Here is a 23548-nt window from a genome sequence, read left to right as displayed (position 1 = left end):
GTTTTATTTAATTTCTCTCAGTAATGTTTTGTAGTTTTCAGCATAAAGGTCTTGTAACATATTTTGTTAAACTTATCTGCTAGTATTTAATGATTTTGGGTCCTATTTATTATAGTAGGTTTATGGACATTAAAAATTTTTTTTTTTACATAGATGATCATGTTTTCTGCAAATAAACATAGGTTTACTTCTTAACTTTTAATCTCTATGCCCTCTTTTATTTGGCTTATTGCCCTGGCTAGGACCTTTAGTACAATGTTGAGTAAAAGCAATGAGAGCAGGTTTTCTTCTTTGCCTGGTTCTTAATTTTGGGTATTTCACCATTAAGTATGTGCTTACTTACAGGTTCTTCAAAGGTGACTTTTATCACATTGAAGAAGTTCCTTTTTATTTCTAGTTTGCTGAAATTTTATCATGTTTGGGTATTGAATTTTGCCTTTTTTTTTTTGTGTGTGTGTGTGTGCATGTTTTGAATTACATGGTTTTCTCATTCATTCTATTAATATGGTGAATTTATTTGATACTTGAATGTTAAAGCAGCCATGCTTTCCTAACATAAATCCTACTTAGTCATGAGGTATTATCCTTTTTATATATTGCTATATTCTATTTATAATATTTTAATAAGAATTTTTGTGCCTTTGTTCATGAGGGATATTGTTCTGTGGTTTTTTTTGTCTTTCTCTGTCCTTCTTGTCTTTCTCTGGTTCTGGTATCAGAGAAATACTGGTTTAATAAATCAAGTTGCAAAAATTTTCCTCCTCTCCTATTTTCTGGAAGAGTTCATATAGGGTTAGTATTATTTGTTCCTTGAGTGTTAGATAAAATTCATCAGTGATGTTATTTGGGCTTGGAGGTTATTTTTGTTTTGTTTTGTTTTTTAAGTAGGATTTTTTTTGCATTGTTGCTAATTTTAAATAAAATTTTTATTTTAAAATAAAAATGTAAAAGTTGTCAATATAGTACGGAGAGTTCCCATATACGCTTCACCCAATTTCCCTAATGTTAACATGTTATATAATCATAGTACATTTGTTAAAACTAAGCAGTTAACATTGGTAAAATACTATTAACTAATCTCCAGACTTTATACAAATTTCACCAGTTTTCCCACTAATGTTTTCCAGACTGCAATCAGGCTACTACATTGCATTTGGTATTGAAATATTTTTAATTACAATTCAACTCATTTAACATATATTTTCTGTTTCTTCTTGTGTCTATTTCAGTAGTTTTTGTCTGTCAGAAAGTTTATCCACTTTATATAAATTGTCAAATTTACTGGCATAAAATTGTTGTTCCCTTATTATTATTTTAATGTTTGTAGGATCTGTATTAATGTCCCTCATTCCATTCTTGGAATTTATAATTTGTGTTATGTTTCTTATTGTCATAATCAGTATACCTAGAGATTTATCACTTTTATTTTTTATTTTTTGACTAACCAGCTCTTGTTTTTATTGTTTTCTCTATTTCCTATTTCATTGATTTCTGCTCTCATCTTTATTATCTTCTTATTCCTTCCACATGTTTTGGGTTTAATTTGACTTTCCTTTTTTTAGCTTCTTGATGTGGAAACTTAGGCTATTATGTTTAAACTTTTCACTTTTCTAATAAAAGCATTTAATTTCTCTTTAAGCACTGCTTGAACTGCATTCCACAAATTTCGACATGTTGTGTTTTCATTTAAATTCAGTTCAAAATATTTTCTAATTTCTTGTGTAATTTCTTCTTTACTTATAGAGTATTTGTGGTTTCTAACTTACAAATATTTAGATATTCCTGATATGTTTGTTACTGATTTCCAATTTAACAGCATTGCGATCAGAACATACTATGTATGATGTCAATCCTTTTAATCTCATTGAGACATTTTATGGCCCAACATACAGTTTTGCTTCATGAGTGTCTCATGTGCACTTAAACAGAATGTAATCTGCTGTAAACTATTAGCCATGCTAATAGTTTACACGTTCAAAAATTAAAATTAGATAAAAAAAAATATGTGTGAAAACTCACATTAAACAAAAATAGGGCCAAATTAACAAGAACCATCCAAGTAATTTTTGAACAGAGTACTTAGACTTTTTATGCTCCATGCAATATATTCTGAGAACATCAGAAAAACTACAAAAATAATCTTTATCTTAGTAAGTTTGCTGTTGGTAATAGCGTGGGAATAGTAATCATGAAGTTATTTTGTGTGCACTATAGGACTGAGCAAATGAGCACATATTGAAGTTGCTGGAAACCAATATTCTCACTATAAGAGAAGGAAAGTGGAAATATGGGATGAGTGAAGAAGAAGAATCTTGTGGTTCTGGATTAAAATTAGGGCCTTGTGATTAACAGATATGTATTCCCTGATTCTGTCTTTGTAGGGGTCTGGAGATGATGAGAGTCTAACAGCAACGAGCACACCTAGAGCTTGGTTTCCAATACCATTCACCACTAAAAAGAACTAAGATTCCTTGAAGAAATCACTGAGTCCTTTTTTGGACTGGAAAAGGACAAGGTAAGTCTGCAATTTCTTGTTGTGCCAGAAATGAAGTATTAAAAAATGATGGTATGTCAAAAGATTCAGGAGTCAGCTCAGTGGGGCTTTTCTTTGCTAAATTTGGGACCATTGGACCGTCAAAAAAATGCCAACTATAAATGCATTATAAAGCACATTTGATTTTTGTTTTGTCTTTTTAAAAAGGTCTATGTGTACAGAGTGATATTAAGACAAACAAAATTTAAAAACAACCACAAAACCAGCAACAAATGTTGTGGAGGTGGGGAGGAAAGCTTCTCTTGACAGAAGGATGTAGCCAATTCTGGGAGAAACCTAAACTCCGCTGGGGTATGTCCTAGAGTGTCAGGTTGCTATGGAAGCACAGAGGAGAGCATCTATATTAGAATAGGAGGTGGGGGGGGGGTGCAGTTTCTGGAGGAGGTGATGCTTGACATGAATCTTTAAGAAACGAGCACAGGAACTACCCAAGTGGTAGAAGTAACCATTTTTGTAAATATTGACTGTGACACATCATCAAGATCATAAAACCACTGAGTGAAGGGTTGTTGCTGGACAGGATATGAATAGTCTCAAATTGTCATACTGTATATTAAATTAGTTTGAAAGGGGGAAAGGCACGCTTACAATAGGAAAATCTGGCAAACTCCAATTTAACTAAATGACCAATTCAAACACCGCCAATAACAGACAAACTGACTTCATGTCCTCCCAATTTGATACATTGTGATGAATACAATGTCATGTATGTAGTATTCTTGCCAAAAATGTTTGACGGGAGTATAATCACGAGGAAACAATTAGACAAATCCAAACTCAAGGGTATTCCATAAAACAACTGGGCTGGATGCTTCAAAAACGCTAATGTCCCTAAAGGTAAGAGCTGGGAACTATTTTGGTTGAATCCTATATATTTTTAAAAGACATTGTTAGGACAATTGGAGGCATCTGAATATGGATATTGGATAATAGTATTGTATCAATACAACATTGAGTGAGGTAATTGTGTTGTGGTTGTGTGGGAGAATGGCCTTGTCTTTAGGCGATACATGATGGAGTATTTAGCTGTTAAATGTCATGATGTCTATAGGTTACTCTCTAATGGTTAGGCAAAATAGTCTGTCTCTGTGTGTTTATATGATACTTGCGACAAAACCTAATCACCTGGTGAACCTAGGGGAGGGGAAAGGTTATCATTATGTTATTATTGCAACCTTCCCATAAGCATGAAAAATTCTTAATGAAGAGCTGGGAAAAAAATTAAAGATAATTTTGAAAGAACAGAAAAACTATCTGTAATTTCAGAACACTGAGAAGGGGAAAAGAAACAACCAATTGAGCAAAAAATTTAAAAAGAAGCAACAGGAAAGTGTGACAGAAAACACTGAGCAAGAGGATAGTAACTAGAACAAACATCAATTTTCTCAGTTATGTGAGTTTTGCCTTTGTGACAGAGGATCTCTTTTAAGAAATCAGATTGATGCTACGAGATAAATCTGTTTTAAAAGTCAAATCTTTTTAAAAAGGATCAACGACAACAGCAAAAAAAAAAGGAATAATTACAATATTAGACAAAATAGAGTTCAAGGTGAAATACACTAGTTGCAAGAAAGGATATTTTATACTGATAAACATGTACAAATCATAAAAAAATCATAAGATTTTAGACATCCAAACTATAGCTTTGAAATATATAAAGTAAATTACAAATTCGGTTCCAAAATCTCAGTGGGGGTATGAAGCAATTGTAGAAATCCCTTTTAGATCAAGTATATAAAAATTAAGTAATTCATAAAAAATATGACTAATCAAGTTGATCTAAGGGATAGGTATAAAGATTATATACAAAATAGAGATACTTATAGAATGTTCTCAAAAAATGATATTGTTATTGACATTTTATTGGTCAGAAAAAAATGCTATTTAAAAAATGTGTTAACAGTATTGTGCTTATATTTAAAAATGAGTCTTTATCTTTTAGAGATATACAATTTTATGGATAAATGATGCAATGAAAGGGACTTGCTTCAAAACAAACTGGAAGGAGGAGAGAATGGGTGGGACACAGAGTTGATAACAGTTAGCCAGGAGTTGATAACTGTGGCACCTGGGGGATGGCTACATGCGTGTTCATTGTTCTGTGTTCTAGTTCCACACATGTTTGAAGATTTCCAAAATGTTTCTAACAGGAAACTGCCAAGTATTTAAAATAAATAGGTGTATATCAAGCCTATGGGTTTTAGTGAAAAAAATATTCATTGTATCGTGATTTATAAGAAAAAAATTAGAAAATAACTTAATGTGCACTAATAGATGAATGGTTAGATGACTTATAGAACCATTCAACTGGGAAACGCTGCATAGCCATTCCAAAGGGTGAGGCACATCTTTTTTCATGCATATGGAACCATGTCCAAGATGTATTCAGTGAGAAATCAAGTTGCAGATCTCTCTGTCTCTCTTTCTACTGTTTCAGGTCTCCCACCCCAACCCCAATACATACACAAGAAAGTAAACTCAGAAAAGACACAATCTAAACTGCTAGAGAAGAATGGAATTAGCAGGAGGCAGAGGGAGAGGTGGGGGATGAAGCTCTTTCACTTTCTACTTTGTATATTTCTGGATTATTTCATTTTTTTCTCTCTAAAAAGTGTGTATTTTGAAGTTGAAGACAGGAAAGTGTTCATCAAAAGACGAGATGTAGCAATTTCTCTTCTATGATGGCACATCATCCCACTTGCATTCACTCTCTAAAAACTTCTGGTTTATTTTGTGAGAAGCAGTTAATACAATTTTACTATACATGGCTAAGAATGTAGCAAGAGGCAGAGAGTATGAGTTAGGAAAGTACACTTGCCCTAGTACATCAGCCATGACCCTAATGGTAAGATCTATAGTCAGCATTCTGTGTCCTCCTAACATGTAACTAACTAGCAGCGACCTCCATGGATTTGTGGATCCTTGTTATAAAGACGCTTATTAATATCTGCTCAGATATTTTTATTTTCCAAACTACATGAGGAATCATAATAATGTTTCTTTTCAGTAATTGGGCAGTTTTCTTGTTTCCTTTGGGCTAATTTCAAGTAGGCACTAAACTTTCAAAATTCAGAAATCTTAATAATCTGGAATTTAAAAAAGACACGTTTGTGTATAACATCCCTTCAGCATCTTGCAAGACGAAGGGGATATATCACATCTATTTATCATGTTTGTCAATTCAGGTTTAACAGGGGTGTTGTCAGGCTAACGTGTTTGGAGCATTTGGATATTTTAGAGCATGACCACTGGTACACCAATCTTTTCTATGCATTTCTGATGACTTTGAGCAAAAAGGCATCACTGAAGACTGTCAATGGAGTAAAAGCTAAAATAGGGACAAGGGCCTTCTACTCCAACACTTTTCACTTAAAGGGAAAAAGAGAGGTGAAAGGACATGCCAAGGTCACACTACACAGTTATTGGGGGTAGACCCCGGGTTCCATGTCCTACTGAAACATGTTAGCACAGAACTCTTCCTACAACAGTTATTTGTTTTTTGCGATTTCTCCCATGTCTGGTGATTGCGGATGTTTCTGGGTCCTAAGTATCAGATCTTTGGAAATCATTCTCTTGAAATAAGAAAAAATGTCTATTTCTTAGAATATAGAATATACTCATATAGAATGCTGGCTAAACGACTATGAATGAACAAACATAGAGTTAGAACTTTAACAGAAGCTTGAGATTTGGGTTAAAATGAGACAAGGGCCTTCTTATCCTAAGCTGTCTTGGTTGATTTTCCTAAAACAAACCTTGTTTGTTAAATGATATATTTAATCTGCATCAAATCTTTTACTGGTAGCGCCAATTCAGTCTCTAGTACTTGTTTTGTTAAATGTATAAAGAGGGTAAAATGTCAGTTGGTGTCATTTGATTATAATGATGCTATCTCGGTTTGGTGGAGGAAGCAGGAAAACATCAGTTAAAATGTTAAGACCTTATACAACTGGAACATACATGATTGAGGACAAAGCAGTAGAATGACAGATGCTAGGTAATTTTCAATGGTTGGGAGTGATTTATTCATGACATCATATGCTTACATACCATAGCATGAAGACTGGATGTCAACATAATTGAAGTGTTTTCGGTACTCTAAAGTATGTTTCTTCATTTATTCCTCACAACCACCGTGAAAGGTGTCCTTACTCAACCAGTTTTAGAAATGAGGCTGAGTGGTTGCTATGGCCCAGGGTTTTAGAGCAAGCCCCAGACTTACTAAACTTACTAGAGTCTCAAGTCTGCCTTCCCTCAAGTCCAGGATATATGAGATCTTTTACTAGAATCCTGAGTCCTGCAATGGGGCTGTGAGTAGTTTATGACACTAGATCCAGTGTTTGTCCATATGAAATACTTAATGGAAAGAAGGTGGGCTCAGTTCTATACATAAAGTACAGTTGCCACTGCCCTCAGAGCTGGAGGGGCCACTGAGGAAAAAGCTGATGGGAGAGGACGAGTCCCTGCTCAGTGAACAGACTACAAGTGGCTTTGGACTGGAGGCTAATGCTCTGAATGCAGGTCATGATGCTTTCTGAGTGGGAAGGTAGGGCCGTGACTACAAGGCTTGTGTCCTGATATCTGTGGGTATTCTCACCGGGCTAAAAGTTGATCACCTGGTTTTATTTACTTGCGGTTTTATTTTGCCGATCATAAGTGTAGTATAGTCTTCTGATAAAAATTTGATTCATCTTAATAAGACCAGTGGATACTCTTTTAGAAGGTTAAGAGGATCCCGAGATCGTGTTTAGAGTTTAATATAGTAAGAAATGTGCAAGTAATTAGATGAAGGGTTAAAAGTTAATTCACACTCATGTTTAAATGAGGGTTTAAAAATAAATAACAGGACACTTTGGCAGAGTAACTAAATCCATAGGGGCTTTCAATCTAAGGATGCTGAGAGTTTTCATGTACAATATAAGGTGTGGCCTGTTGTGCTTTTTCTACTCCTGGGACTTCCAGCTTCTAATCTCGCTCATTCATCCATCCAATAAATGTTTACTGAGCACCTACTTACCTGCTCTACGTTCAGCACTGTATGAGGTGCAGGAGCTCAATGCGCATAGAACAGCTGGGCAGCGCTCTGAGACTTTCAGTGTAGCGGTCTCTGCATCCGTCCCCTGCCTCCTTCATTCTCCACCACGGGGTCGTTTGCCCCCCAAGATGAAAGCTGCTCCTAACTCCTCCTAGATTTCGCAGAGATAACTTGTGCCCTCTTTTCTGCTATTTCAGCTGCTGATTCCTCTAGCTCTTCCTGCCATCCTAAGCCCATCTAGCTGGACATTTCCAAATCTTTCCCAGGGCTCTCTAGACTTTGTCTTATGGGGTCCCTCGTGGTTGTTTTTCTTTTCCTCACATTTCAGTTGCAAGCAACCTTCTCAAGCAAACCTTCCTGGATTAGTCATGCCAACTGTGGGATTCAGCAATGAATTTTAGTAAGCTAGACTCTGAGGGCATAACGGTCACTAAGTTTGTCCCCTCAAAACGAAGTGACCGGGTCTGAGAAGGCAGCAGCAACAGAGACCCTGCCCCACCTGTACTTCAGGGTGTTTTAAAAATCTGGGTGATTTACGTGAATCCATATCTGAGTGCCAAATTCTCTTCTGTTAGCCTGGGAGTAATCTGAAGGTAAGAACGGTGTCAGCTTTTGAACCTGGGACCAACTCCCCGTTGGGGTAATGCACTCACCTAACTAAGACTGGGATCTTGGGCATCTTCTTAGACACTTTAAAGAAACTAGTGTCTCCTTTGTTGTCAGTGAAGTACACGCCGGCCACGCTGGTCACGAGGTTCCCAGGGAACGTGAACAGAACCCTTTCGTCATCGCCCTGGTTGGCCCAGTCCCAGGCTTGGCCTCCAATGAGCAGGCCCCCTCCGCGTTTCATGAACTTGACCAACTTTTCAGTCAGGGTTTCGTTGTAGGCATCAATACAGTAAACCCCCAGGGAGTCTTTCACTTCCGGCTCAATCTTCGCCTCCACCCCAGAGCCCTCGAGGATTTTGGCCAGAGGTGCCAGGGATGGGTGTACACCAATGGGAGCCCCAGGGGAAGAGCAAAGCCAACCCACTGCATTGAGGAGAAAGGGAGTGAGCTGGGCTTCCACCAAATAGTCCTCATGGGACAGCACCACCAGGCGGCCTCGGCCATAGGAGGACGCAGCAATGAGGACCTGGCCCATGTCATTCACCATCACTGGAAACGACGCCTCTCCAATCAGAAGGAGTTCACAGGGGATGGCATCTTCGGGGACATCCCAGCTTGTCACTCCGTTCATAAGGGCCTCGAAGGCAGCAGAGGGAGTTGCCATGGCTGGATTGACTTCTGCAGAGAGAAAGCAAAGACTCAGCTTAGTGAAGAATGGCTCAAACAAATAAACAGACAAACAAACAAACAAACAAGCCAAGTAGTTCATTCCTCCGCTAGCTGGTGTGATTCTTCACATAACTCGGATGAGACTGACATTGTGAAATGACTCACCAGGGGTGGCAGTGTCTCCAATCCAGGAGATCCCATCACACCCTGTCCTCTTAAACTCTCCTGGTCAAGCTAAAAGGGCTCGATGCTTTCCCATCACCGAAGAAAACAAACACAAGTGAAGAATGAGGGCAGAATTGTGTCCCCAAAGAGATATGCTTAAGTCCTAACCCCCATGAATGTGACCGTATTTGGAAGTAGGGTCTTTGCAGATGTCATCAAGTTAAAATGAGGTCACACTGGATTTGAGGGGGCCCTAACCGAATGACTGGTGTCTTTATAGGAAGAGGAAATTTGGACACAGACACAGATACCTGGAGGAGAATGCCATGAGAAGATGGAGGCAGAGACTAGAGTAATGTGTCTACAAGCCAAGGAATGCCAAAGATTGCTGGCAAAACCAGGAGCTAGGAGAGAAGCCTGGAGCGGATTCTCCTCCAGAACTTCCAGAAAGAACCAACCTTGCCAACACCTAGATTTCAAACTTCTGTGCCTCTAGAACTGTGAGAGCATAAAATTCTGTTGTTTTGAGCCACTGAGTTTGTGGTAATTTGTAACGGCAGCCCCTGGAAAATAATACAGTGGTGCAGCATGCTGTCCCCTCACCCCTACTTTACCCCACTCAGCTCACACATTGATCTTATTAATCCCAGCTTGGGGAACCAGAATTCCAGTCTGAAAAGTCTGGGTCTTCAGAGAAGGATTTTTGGTCATAGTCATAGGCTATTAGGTAAGAGGAAAGCTGAAGCCCTCTGTGGCTTGAATCCAGGTCTCAGAAGCAGAAGATAAGTTATGAAATTATGGCAGATTCTTCCTTGCACCTGAACACAGTGGAGAAAGGATTTGTATTCACAAAAATCCTCTGCTCCTTTACCACAAGCTCCCACTTACGGATGCTCTACAGTCTGACCTCTGCTATATGCACTTTACTGAAACAGCTCCCCCATGGACAGATGTGTTTTCATACTTGGGACATCCAGGGCTTGTCATCCTCACTGACCACTCCACTTGGTGGCTCTGGGCAACGCTTTGCTCCTGGTCCCTGAGCCTCTCACTACCTCTAGCCTTATGGCCCGAGCCAACGTCATCATGGGCCACCTCTTGAACTATGACTTCCTAACCTTCCCTTACCTCTTCTGAAGATCCTTGTTTCTACCTTTGGCCCTTTTACCTCTTTTCTATTTCCTTTGTCAGAGAGCGTGCTCACTCTCAAGGTCATATGGCAATGCGATTACACTCTCGGCTCTGGGGTTAGGCTGTCTGGGTCTGAATCTCAGCTTTGCTGTTACTGACTGTGAGATTGGGTAACCCATCTCAGATTTAGTTTCCTCATTCATTAAGTTAAGATGACAGTATCTGCCACGTAAGGCTGTTCTGAGGATTACATTTATTATATACACACACACACACACACACACACACACACATTCATATGTGTATTTGCTTATAAATATTTGGTTAAGAGTAAAATATTTAAGTATGCGTAATAGAGAATTCTTATAAAGTAAATGAAAAACCTAACCCAATGTTAGATTTTACAAACACTGGATTAAACATTTACTGGTTCTGATTTCATAGTTTTCGTATTTTGGAGCCAACATGTACATTCATACCAATTATTATTATGCTTAGTGCTCAGGTATTTCTAGTGCCCTTGGAAAAGTCCTTGGCATAGGTACCATGCCTTCTCAAGGCCACAGATGAAAAGGCCCTGATGTAACGAATCAACTCCAGAGCCCCACTGAAAGAGCACACTCTCCAATTGGTAGCAGTCTCTAAAACTAAAGACTGACATTTATTCTTTTCCCTCCAAACTAGCTCCTCGTAGGGAAACTACATAAGCTAGATGTCCCTAGTTGTTAAAGAGGGTAGCCTACACCTCAGAGAACTACTAATGAAGAAGATAAAACCCAACACAATTGGTTAAGAAGAGCTTGTCCCTTGCCTGCTTCTCCTGGTGTCCACAAATAACCAGGACAGCAAACTATACAGTCACAATTGTGTCCCTTCTCCCCCCTGCTCCATATCCAGCTGGCCCCAAGTCCTGTGAATGCTGTTGTTCACGGTTTCCAATCACACTGCCATTAACCTAGTTCAGTAGCTCAATTCTTGACTAAACTGATCCAGTTTCTCAGTCACCACTATCTCTTCTCACCTCTATTCTTCTAAAGCCACCAATGGTGGTGTTATTTCCTAGAAGCGACCCCTGGATGTCACCTTGGCCCACAGGGGAGAATCTGAGCGCTCAGCCTAGGGTGGGAGACCTTCAGAACTGGCTGCTTCTTACTTTTCCAGTCGTATCTCCTGCCGCCCAACGTCTCTGCAGCTCCCAGAACACTTGGCATCCCTGGACATGCCCTGCTTTCACTCCGGATGCTCTTCCCATTCTCTTTTCTTCCTGCTCCCTCTCCCACATCTTTCTATTTATTGAAATCCTATCCTTCTCAGAGAAGATACTCACAGAAGAGGACATTTAAATGGCTGATTGGTTTATGAAAATATGCTCAATCGCACTAATGAGGCAAATGAAAGTATAGTGTATGTGGCCCATAAGATTATCAAAAAAAAAAGGTGGTGAGGAAGAAGAAAGAGGAAAAGGAGGAGGGGAAAGAGGTAAAGAAGACAAAGGCAGCTAATAATGTCCACTGTTCAAAAAGGCTTTGGGGACATTATCACATCTGCTAGAAGGACTGAGAACCTGACAGCCATCTGACAGTGGCAACTCAGCGATCCTTCTTCTAATAAGATTTCTCACAGAAATGAGAGCAGCAGAATGAAAGATACACGTACAAGGATGCTCCCTGCCCCACAAAATGACAAATGCAGACAGATAAATGACAACCTAGAAACAGAGATAGATAAATGACAAGGAATGTTTCCTAGAACCATTTTTTACTCCTGTGGGCACAGGATCTGTAATCTAAAGGTACACCCAGTGTCCACATATCCCGCCCCCGTAACCCACTGTCCCCAACATAAAACCCTGGGGCACAGCCCCAGCCACCCATATACACCCTGGAAAGAACTGCCCATCGGACCCCTTCTCTTTGGGCCTATGTCACCGCTGGTATTGGTACAAACACACCCAGAGCCGGGCACTCACATTTTGGTCTCTCTAGTTGTATTCTGAGCTAGCTCATGAGAGAAGGAATATCTGTCACGTGACAAAGGGCAGGTGGCTTGGAGATTTGAAAAGTAGGGAACCAGGGAGAAAGGAGGGTTTTTCCTGATGGGTCCCCTCTTCTACCTTTCCTCTGGGCCACACTGGTGGCCCAAAGTGAGTGGGGTTTGGTTGGGAACGCCTGAGCTCCCCTTTTCTCTGCCAGTTGCTCCCGTTCTTGCACTGTGAGTGCAGCTGCAGTGTCAGCCTTAGTCTGATACCAATGCTGTGTATGTGTCAAGATATTTGAGAGGGAGAATGTTTGAGTCAAGTATGAAAAATCTAATTATAGGACATCACATAGCTATTACAAAGGATGCTTTAAAGCTATTTTGCCTCTACCTAGAAGGATGGTCTAGATATATTTTAAGTGAAAATTTCAAATCACTATAATCTGTAGGACAGAAACCCACTTTTGTATGGGTGAAGATAATAATTGTAGCAGTACTAGTAATTTTAATAGTAGTAATGACAATACAGTACTTACCAGCTTCCGGGCATTATTTTAAGTGCTTTACATAAATTATTTAATCCTGACAATAAGCGTATAAGGTATGTACTACCACCCTCCCCATCTTATAGGTGGGCAAAAACACACAAAACAAAAACCCTGATGGCTAGAGAATTTGTTACTTGTTCAAGACGACATAGGTGGTAGTGGCAGATCCAGCATTCAAACCCAGGACATTTAGTCCTGGAGTCCATGTTCTTAAGTGCCAGAAATAGATAAGCCTGTAAAGTACCAGGATCTTGTATATATAGCAAATCCATGGAGGCCACATTTCAACATGCTAACATTGATTCGTAAGGAAGGGAAGAGGTGAACAGTATTCTTTCTCTTTATATGTCTGCATCCTTTCAATTGTTATTATTACAATTAAAAATAGCACACTCAATTCAATCAAGTCGACATACATTAAATGTCCGAGTATATAAGTGATTTGATTGATCAGGTGACCCTGTCTCATTCCTCCTAACATGTCTTCCTTCCCGACAGGTTGTGCATTTGCCCATCAATAGCTTGAGCTTTGCAGTTAGTTCTCTTCCCACTGTAACCAGCTATGGGTGATTCTGACACTTAATGTTTTTTGTTTTTTAATTATTATTAGTTTCACGTGTCCAGAATAACATAATGATTAGACATTTACCCCTCTCACAAAGCGATCTCCCCAACAAGTCTACTACCCCTCTGACATTGTACACAGCTATTACAGTACTATTGATTATATGCTGTTCCCTATGTGGTACTTTACACCCTATGATGATATATACATATAAATTTTAGTTGACAGACACTTGACTTTTGAACCAAATGCTTCCTCTTTGTGCTTGAATCCACGTTTGCCCTCCTAGCTTTGTGAGCTCAGACAGACACAGCCTGGAGAAATCCCTTTTATTTCTCTCCCGAAGTTCTTCATCTTTGGTTCTCCTCCCATGGGTCTTGCTTTCTCTCCCCAAGGTCCACCAACTTTCTGGAACACAAGGCCCCTCTAAAGCAGAAGGTACCCTAGGCGCAACCTGAAACTCAGGGAGAGAGCTTTACAAATCCCCTACCCCAGCCACCATGTCACCTAAACGGGGTTTCCCTTTCAGATGTATATGGAAGGGAAGGAGGGCAGTGGGCCTGTCTTGCACATTGCACCACATCCTGCATTATGGTTTGCTTCCAAATCCCAAAGTAGGATAAGTGCCTGAGGTCAGGGAACAAGTTTTGTTTTTTTGGATGTCCCAGGAGAATGAACAGATACTCTGGATGGCTGATTCAATGACAGACATAAGGTGTGGGTGTAAGGGCCAACCTAGGATGTATTCTTGACTACCTTGGCCTTGAAAAATGCAGACTATCGCAGGCATCCAATTCTGTAGGTCTTCTCTTTTTCATGCCATTTTCTTCCATGAACTCTTGTTTCTTTTTCCTTACATGTCCAATATCTTTTCCAATATCCATCAACTTCTCCTAAGCCAGAATTAGGGTGGGTTCAACTCCTTTTGCATTCTTTCTGGAATATTCCCAGTTCCATCTTAGTTGATTTTCACTTAAAAATGGTTTAATTCACACATGTAAAAGAATACGTAATGCGCGTGGAAGGATATAGATGGTAAAATAATAATAAAACAATTAAAAAAATTAAATGGACTCCTACATACCAACCACCCAGCTTAAAAAAGAGACCATTACTATTATCTTTGAAGGTCATTTGTAGCTCTCCCCAATCAATCCCTCCCCCATTCCCCAAAAAACGTCAGCAAGATTCAGAACTTTGCCTTTTCTATTCTGATCTTACTACACTCCCTTCTTAATTCATGAGTTCCCCTGGGGCTGTCTTTCTCTCACTCATATTTGCACACTTCTCACTGCGTAACTCCCAGGAGAAGAGCAAAATGGAGGACCACTAGCCCAGGAGTGAGAAGACCTGTTTTGATTTTTTAAAAAATCCTGTTGCTGCCTCTTCACAGCTAGCTGTTGATCCCCCTGCCTCAGAGGGTGTTCTATAAATGGACAGTGTTGGAGACAGAAAGGACGTTCCACATTCTGGTGTGGGATCCCTCTCCCCGCTTTCCTCTCCAGGCCCTCACCCAGGCAAGACTTTCCTCCCCAGGCCCAGGGCCAGTCCACAAAGAGCAGGTCGGTGACGTCAGAGGAGGAGTGAAGGGGGGCGGAGATAGTGGAGTTGGGCGCAGCAGGGGGAGGAGGGGAGCATAGCGGAAAAGCTGGGGTTGGCAGGCAATTCTCCTGGCCGCTGGCGCAGGGTCTGAGATGGGCCACTGGCCCCTCTTCCACACACATCAGTCTCCAGGGGCCATTGCCAGTGGACGAGGGATCTCGGTCCCAGAAACAGTGTTTGCGCAGATCAAAGGGCAGTAGGACAGAAGTGATGCTCGGTCACCAGCCACCTGTGTGACTCTGAGCCAGCCCCGTCTCCTCCCTGAGTCACGCTATTCTCATCCGCTAAAACTGCGGATTAGATGCTGTTCCTCTAGGTCAGGTCTGTGCGTAACTCGACGACACAAAGCAGGCAAACAAACATCAGATGTCAGAGCCCTGCGGCAGGCGCGACGCAGAGCCTGAGAGCGCAGAACAATCACTAACAGGACCGCGACACAAACAGTGAGGGATTCTGTCCCCGATTTGGGCACCCCCAGCCCTGCCGAGCCCGGTCCCGCAGGTCTGCCCGCCTCGCGTCCCCTCGGCCTGCGGCACCGCCCTCCCCCAGACCGGGGCCGATGCACCGCCACCAGCCCTTTTTCTGCCTGCGGAGCTTTCCGAGAGGGCCACTCACCTGGTTGCCTGCAACTGACAAGGGGGCAGCTGGAGGGGGCAGGGCTGGGTGCAGAAGGGACGCACAGTCTGGCAGAGAACAGGCTTCCCTGCAAGCAGCACCCCGAGAAGAGCGAGGAGTGGGGAGAGAAGGGAGACGAGCGAGGAGCCAGGAGAGGAGGGGGAGGAGAGGAGGGGTTCCTGAGCAGTCTCCTCCCCCCCACTTCCTCCCGGGCGGGATCGAGCCCGAGGGGGCGGCGCTTGGCAGGGGACAGCGCTTCTTTGTGTCGCCAGCCCTCTTGGCTTGGCACCGCGGCGGGCCCCCATCCTGGCAGAGGGGCTGGCCGTTTTATTAAAGACATCAACTTCTTCGACTATTCACTAATAAGGAAAAGGCTGAACAAACGCTAGGACACATCCTGTGGAGTATCATTCAATCCTTCTGAAGAGCTTAGCTCTCCCTTCAGTTGGAGGAATGTACCTTATAAAAACTATAAGTTCTTGAATATGCTTTCATTTTTTTAATAATAAAAAACAGCCCTGTGTATATTTGTAGTGTGGTGGCAGAAGGGAAGGATACAGCTCTACCTGTGAATACTTTTGAGCCTGGAGAACAGTCGAGGGCAACTTTTATATAGGTCTACATTGCGTGCACTCTTCTAGATGTTATTCTTGTAAACAAACAATAATATATTTCAAACAAGCAATAGGTAGCTAAAATATATTCTTCAAAGTACATTCCAAATCCTATTTCTTTTCTTAAGTCCTTTCTAATTATCAGTTGACAGTCGTTCCTACCCTCTGTGAATTGCAAGTTCCTACTATGTGTGGTGATTTCACCTGGGTCACGTGCTAGTTCTAGCATGTGAAATGGGTACTACAATGGTTAGGAACCTAGACTGTCACCAGATGGCCTGGACTCAGATCTCAGGGCTACGCTATATGGGCTGAGTGACTCTGAGCATGTTACTTAATTCCTCTATGCCTCAGTTTTATTATCCATAAAATGGGGATGATGAAATAAGTACTTACATTACAGATTTATTGTAAGGTTTAAATTAGGTAAGTGAATACTTGTAAAGTTCTTAGATCAATGTCTGGCAGAGATTAAGACTGTATGAGTGCTTGTTAAGTACAATAAATATTCAGGTTGTCCTAAGAATCAATATTTCGTGTTTCAGGAAAATGCATACCTTTCCATCCTGATTAGGGTTTTGGTTCAAACCCAAGTCATACTTCAACCCTCTTTCCTCAAATTGACTCATGTGAACAATAATCAATAGGGGGTTGGGGGTCGGTGAGCTCAGTGGCAGGGCTCACATAGAAGAAACACCAGGAACAGAACAGATATGAACCACCTGGATTCAGGATCCTGTCCCTTCAGGGACCACTTGAGTGACAATGAGTAGGTCCTTTATCTTCTCCAGGGCTCAGTGTTCTCAGCCAATCAAGGACGGCTGCGGACGTGCTTGCTAAGTCCTTTTTCGGTATGAAATGCCAAGACTCATAGCATCATGAGTTAAAACTCCCAAATACTGAGTTTCATAAACAATTTTAAAATTCTAAACAAAAACGCATATATTGCTTACATAAAAATAATAAAAAAAAACCAAAAATATACACAGGAAGGATACCACCTGACTTACCTCTGAGGATGTGGGCATGAGATTTGGTGGGGAAAAGGTTTTAACTGTCAGGTTTTATTTCTTAGGGACACGGACACACACACACACATACACACACACACGGGTGAAGCACAGGTGATAAAATGTCAGCATCTGATAAATCTGTTATATTATCTTCTGCAAAGACCTGTAGCTTTGAAATATGTCATCATGAAAAATGTTTTAAAAGGATAGGAATATACTAGACTCCTGATGGTTAGGTTCCTGGAGAAGAAATGCAGCACACAATAATTAAGAGACACAGCGGTAGAAAAACAGCAGAAACAGACATGGAAAAAACGCAGGGAATCCGCTTTGAAAGACATCTAGACATCTGCGTCCTTAGGCCCAATCGGTCTCCGGCCCCAAACCCGACCACTTCACAGCCCCGCAGGCGCCCCCTCTCCGGAGCTCCCCCAGACCCGGGCCGGTCCCTCCCTCTCCCACCAGGGACTGTGGACTTGATTGGTGCACCCGGGCCGGGTCCGGTTTCAGAGACCATCATTAGATAAGACTCACCGGTTGTCCAGCAAGGTCCGCACCCGGCTAATTCGGAAGGGTAAGGACTCCTCTGCAGAGATGTGACTAGAAGGGACAGACAGCCTGGGGATTTGAAAATTGGTGACGACGGTGGTGGGAGATGCGTGGGGGTAGGTGAGCTGTGGTGCAGAGGAGGGGCGAGGGGGCCGTCCCGGGAGCTGATTGGCGGTCACGGCGGGGAGGGTGGAGCCGCCTCCCCTCACCCCTCCCACGTCAGACCCTGCTTTGTGTCAGTTTCTGTGGAAGATGCAGCCCCAAATCTACAATGGTGACACTGGGGCCCGCCGGGGGTGTGCAGTGGGGCAATTTGTTGAAAAATAAGTCCCTGAGACTATTTACCAACAAGGGAGTGGTTGATAAATTATGACAGGTCTTTGTATAAAATAATATATAATACAAATACTTATCAGAATGAGTAAAATCGCTACATATTTGCCATTAGTTAGGTTATATTGATATTCATATTTTTAATAAACATTTAACATGGTGGTCAAATGGAGAGTTTGCATTTTTGTATGAAAAACTTGAAAAATATTTTATATACTTATATAAACTCAAAAATTGTGTGAAAAACATACATCAAGCTATTCGAATCAGTTACGTCAGACAGGAAAGTATTTTTTTCTTCATACACCTCATTGAAGTTTAATATGTATTATGTAATAAGTTTAATAATATGTATTAAGTTTAATATGTAATATGTATTATTTTGTGATAACATAGATACATTTAATCAACTAAAAAGAGATTAAATATCCTTGTTCATACAGCTGGTAGTGACCACCACTCTATAAATATGAATTCTCCCTGTGTGTGGATTCATAAACTTTGTTCCTAGTCATAACTCATTTTAATCAAGTAAGAGTGGGATCCAGCGCTTGACTTTGAGCCAGGCCCTGGCTTTATGCCTGATGAGGTCCTGCCTTGAATGGGTATCTGCTCATCTAGCTTTGTGAGTCAACTTTAGAGCCTGGGGGGAAACCTCTGGTTCCTTTTTATGGTTGTACCCAAAGCCCCCAAAGGTTTGTGCGGCCTCTGTACATTCTCCTGTATCCCGGCCCATCACCACTCTGGCCCCTGTTCTCTGGGATCCTATAAGGAGAAGGTGTCCCCAGACCAAACTGTCCCTGGGAAGAGACCATTAAAAAAGCTTCCTCCTGGACCACAAAACAGTGTCCAGGCTGGACCTCCCACAGGAATGTGGATTCCGTGATAAAGGGGATAGAGTGCCATATCCGGATTACTTCAGGGTTTCATTACAACTCCCCAAGCATAAGTCAAGTACTGTGTTTTATTCTTCTTTAGATTCTCCACTTCATGTGGCCATAAGCAGTTGCTCCGTAATGTCCACTTGATGGATGAATGAACAAAATAGATGAATATGGACTGAGGAAGGCAATCCTAGAATTGTTCCTCAACAAAACAGCAGCTTGATGTAGAAAACTGCTCAAATTGCAAATTTCCTGTATTGTAAGTTTTCTCCTCTTCTTCGTGTTCTTTGTTTCCCCTTAAGCCTTTTGTTTTCTTTCTATACCTCCCCAAATTTCAGCTGGTTCTATCCTTTCTTTCTCTCTTTCAGACTCCACGTTACTAGTTCAATTTTAAATCCTTTATCCTTCCCTTTTTTTAATTCCCCTAGAGTTTCTGTTTTTCTTTCCAATTTTTTGCCTTGAGTTATAGAGACTGCCATGAAACCTTTAAAGCACTGAAATCACTTTTGAGATGTTAAGTTCTATAAATATTCAGCAACATAGGAGTGAATGCACAATTTATTAAAAATCCATACTACAGAATATATGCAATCCTTCGTAAGGGTGAGCTCAAGTCAGAACTTGAGGAATGCTTTCAATATATATTTTCAGTGAAAAACTTATGATCCTACTTTTTTTATGTTTATCTAACAGGAAAAATAGGGACATATTTGGTGAACTCAGGAAATGCGGATGGTTGACCAGTAATTTTTTTCTTTAGAAATTTTGTATTTAAAAAATGTTATGAAAATAATTTTGAAATAAAAAATACGACTGTTCAGTAATACCGCTCTTAGGTACATACCCAATAGAAATGCATACAGATGTCATCAAAAGACTTGTACTAGAATGTCCAAAGCAGCAGCAGCATCCATTATAGCCTAAAACTGGAAATTACCCAAGTGCTACCTTCCCTGCTTTCTTACCCATAATGCACTGCCCTGGCACTACCTTCCATTACAAGAGTCTTAAAAATGTTACTTCAGACCAACAAATATTGAGAATTTGTCATCAAAAGATCTGCTTTAAAGGAAATTCTAAAAATTGTATCTCAAGAATAAATTAAATCATCTTAGATAAATAATCCAAGATGTAAGACAAAACAGTGCGAGTTTTCCAATTCTGGCATTGACAGAATGCCTTGTTTGGAACAACCCTCCCACTGAAAACAGCAATGAAAGTTGGACAAGATATCAATGGAAGATTCTGAAGAGTAACAACATAAGCAGCACTTGGGATGCTATGATCCTGACAGAAGGAAAACATGACCTGAGCTCCACATTCACTATGGCTTTTTACTTTAGGGCATTTTCCAGTTCACAGTGCAGGGTAACTGAGGCTAAGCAGTCTAAGATGCTCGGCCTCAGTTACCCTGCATTGTGAACTGGAAAATGCCCTAAAGTAAATAAAGTAAAGGAAAATGTGAACTGGCTCAAGATGACCAAACTAACTGGAGCTCAAAGGGCAAAATTAAGAAAGCTCAGAGAAGTGAATCTAAAAATCTATGTACAAATTCCCCTTAAGTCACTGGCTGACTCCTAAGCTATGCATGCACAGGGAGAGACCCCCAAAAAGAGTTGCAGAAAATAGTGGTTAAATGCTAAACAACTGAGCAGTCATTTCAGTAGCTGTACTGTTCTGGGAATAAATAAAGCAGTGGAGGTCAGGTCCCACCAAAGTAAATGATTCTTATCAACATACTGCTTTCAGTTGAGATATGAGAAAATCCATAGCATATGAACGAGAATGACATCTAAGGACTATGCTCTTGGATAAAGGAAAAACCTGAAATGGACCAGTTTTAATAAAGCTTAAAACTAACCTTTGATAATATGAAATGAATCTGCTGGTACTTTATCTGTCCCTCACCCCTGAAAAAATCCTCTTTGAAAAATAATAGCACCAATCAGAGCTTTATAATTTTTCATTCCTGGTGTCCTGCATCCAATAAAAAATTTAGAGGAAGGCTGAAAACCAGGATAAATTGCCAAGAACTCAGGAAAACAACAGGTAATAGAAACAGACTTACAGGTAGTTCAGACATTTGAGTTCTTAGGGACTGACTTTAAAATAACTGTGATCAATATGTCCAAAATAACAGAAACAAGGCTGGAGAATTTCTGTATAGAATGAAAACTCATAAAAGAGTAAAATGGAAACTTTAAAAATAAAGTCATTGAAATCAGAAATTCAACAGTTGGCTTTACTAGCATGTTAGACACAAATGACCAGAGAATAGGTGAAGTATAACAAAGTTTAACAGAAAGTATTCAAAAATAACACAGAGGAAAGAAAGGATGGTGCACAAAGAGATGAAAGATATAGAAAGAGTATAATAATATTATGAGACATGGTAAAAAAAGTTGTGACATATGTGTAATTAGAGCCCCAGAAGAAGAGAGAGGGAGAATGAAACAGAAGCAATATGTTAATAATTCATGACTGAAAATTCCCTGAAATAGATGAAAAACATAAAAACTCAAATTGAAAAAAAACCTCTGTGTTCCCTAAGCAGAATAAATACAAAGAAAACTACACCTAGGCACATTATAGTCAAAGTGCTAAAAACCAAATTCAGAGAGGAAATCTGAACATCAGCCAGACCTAAAGGATATTTTCCACTCAGAGAAATAATAATACAGCTGGCTTTTCAAAAGAAATGATGGAAACCAGAACACAATGGAATTGCTTTAAAAAAAAAGAAGAAGAAGAAGATAAAATCTTTCAACTTAAAACTCTATGCACCACAAAATGGAAGGCAAAATAAAGACAATTATAGATAAACTGAAGCTGGGAAAATCTGTTGGCTATACAGTATAAGAACTCTGAAAAGGAGTTTTTTGGGATTAAGGAAGATGATCCCAGATAAGAGCCCATAACTATCTGAAAGAATAGAGAATACTGAAAAGAGTAAATATATGGGCAAATATAAGTTAATATTGACTGTTTAAATAAACAAATACAATGTCTCATGGGATATAAGGGTATACAAAAAATAAAATATACAATAATAGCACAGCTGTGAGATAGAAGTTAATGAAGATAAACTGTTTTAAAGTTCTTGTATTGTTTGAGTCTTACCCTTACCTTGATACCAAAGCCAGACAAGGACACTACAAAAAAAAAGAGAAATTACAGGCATATATCACTGATGAACATAGATGCAAAAATCCTCAATAAATATTACTAAACTGAATTCAACAATACATTAAAAGGATACTGCACCATGATCAAGTGGGATTTATTCCAGAGATGCAAGGATGGTTCAACATGTGCAAATCAATAAATGTGCTACACCGCATTTGAAAAATGAAGGATAAAATCATGTGATCATCTCTGTAGCTGCAGAAAAAGCATTTGGCAAAATACATCCTTTAAACACACAAAAAAATCTCAACAAATTGGATATGAAAGAAATGTACCTCAGTGTAATAAAGGCCTATATTACAGGCAACAATTAACATCATACTTAAAGCTGAGAACCTGAAAGCTTTTCCTCAAAGATCAGGGACAAGACAAGAAGTCCCACTCTCACCACTTCTTTTCAACATTGTACTGGAAGTACTACCCAGAGCAATTAGGCAAGAAAAAGAAATAAAAGACATCCAAAATAGAAAAGAAGAACTTAAAATTGTTTCTGTTTGCAGATGAGATGGTCTTAGATATAGAAAACCCTAAAGACTCCACCAAAAAACTATAAGAATTAATAAACAAATTCAGGATGATTGCAGAACATAAAATCAACATAAAAAATCAGTTGTGTTTCCATACACTAACAACAAAGTATCTGAAAAGGAAATTAAAAAAACAATCCTGTTTATAACAGAATCGAAAACAAAAAAAATACTTAGGAACCAATTTATCTAAGGAGGTAAAAGAGCTGTACACTGAAAACTATAAAACGTTGATGAAAGAAACTGAAGACACAAATAAATGAAAAAACTAGTCTGTGTTTACGGATTAGATGAAGTTATAAAGTTAAAATGTCTATACTACCCAAAGCTATCTGCAGATTCAGTGCAATCCCTATCAAAACTCCAATGGCATTTCCCACAGAAACAGAAAAAAACAATCCTAAAATTCACATGGAACCACAAAAGAACTCAAATAGACAAGAAAAACTTCAGTAAGAATAAAATTTGAGGCATCACTACAAAGCGATAGTAATCAAAATAGTATGGTACTTGCATAGATACAGATATATAGACCAACGGAACAGAATAGCGAACCCACAGCTGAACCAATGCATTTACATTCAGCTGATCTTCAACAAAGGTGCAAAGAGCACGCAATGGGGGAAAGGATAGTCTCTTCAATAAATGGTGCTGGAATAACTGGATATCCACATGCAGAAAAATGAAACTGGACTCTTGCATCTCACACCATATACAAAATCAACTGAAAACATATTAAAGACTTAAATGTAAGATCTGAAACCATAAAGTTACTGGATGAAAACATGGGGAAAAAGTTTCTTCACATTGGTCTGAGCAATAAAATTTTTGGATATGACCCCTAAAACACAGGCAACAAAAGCAAAAATAAACAATTGGGACTGTATCAAACTAAAGAGCAATGGGAAAACAGAGTGAAGAAACAACCTACAGAATGGGAGAAAATATTTGCAAACAATATATCCAATAAGG

The 23548-nt window shown here is 39.9% G+C and overlaps 2 protein-coding genes across 6 annotated transcripts in view; one reads left to right on the top strand and one right to left on the bottom strand.

The window, feature by feature from the left end:
• The window catches only part of LOC109436637 (TRPM8 channel-associated factor 1), a 44909-nt gene that overhangs the window by 15010 nt on the left and 6351 nt on the right, over positions 1-23548 (bottom strand). For 2 of the 5 annotated variants that reach the window (XM_019715363.2, XM_019715361.2), the window contains exon 2: positions 8243-8876. In XM_019715363.2, the coding sequence (XP_019570922.1) occupies positions 8243-8862 (620 nt within the window). In that variant the 5' untranslated portion in view covers positions 8863-8876. Of the gene's footprint in view, positions 1-8242; positions 8877-15470; positions 15641-17631; positions 17786-23548 lie in introns of those variants that run through there. The other 3 variants (XM_019715362.2, XM_019715360.2, XM_019715359.2) reach the window with 3 other exon arrangements.
• Positions 2407-23548, top strand: part of LOC141567564 (olfactory receptor 2A5-like) — a 134786-nt gene continuing 113644 nt past the window's right edge. The window contains exon 1 of the mRNA XM_074315225.1: positions 2407-2515. The gene's annotated coding sequence lies outside the window, so the exon portion shown is untranslated. The remainder of the gene's footprint in view (positions 2516-23548) is intronic.

The sequence above is a fragment of the Rhinolophus sinicus genome, linkage group LG11 (assembly GCF_036562045.2).
Source record: "Rhinolophus sinicus isolate RSC01 linkage group LG11, ASM3656204v1, whole genome shotgun sequence".
Taxonomy (NCBI): Eukaryota; Metazoa; Chordata; class Mammalia; order Chiroptera; family Rhinolophidae; genus Rhinolophus; species Rhinolophus sinicus.
Note: the sequence above shows the minus strand (reverse complement) of the source record. Positions and strands in the feature narration are given on the sequence as shown.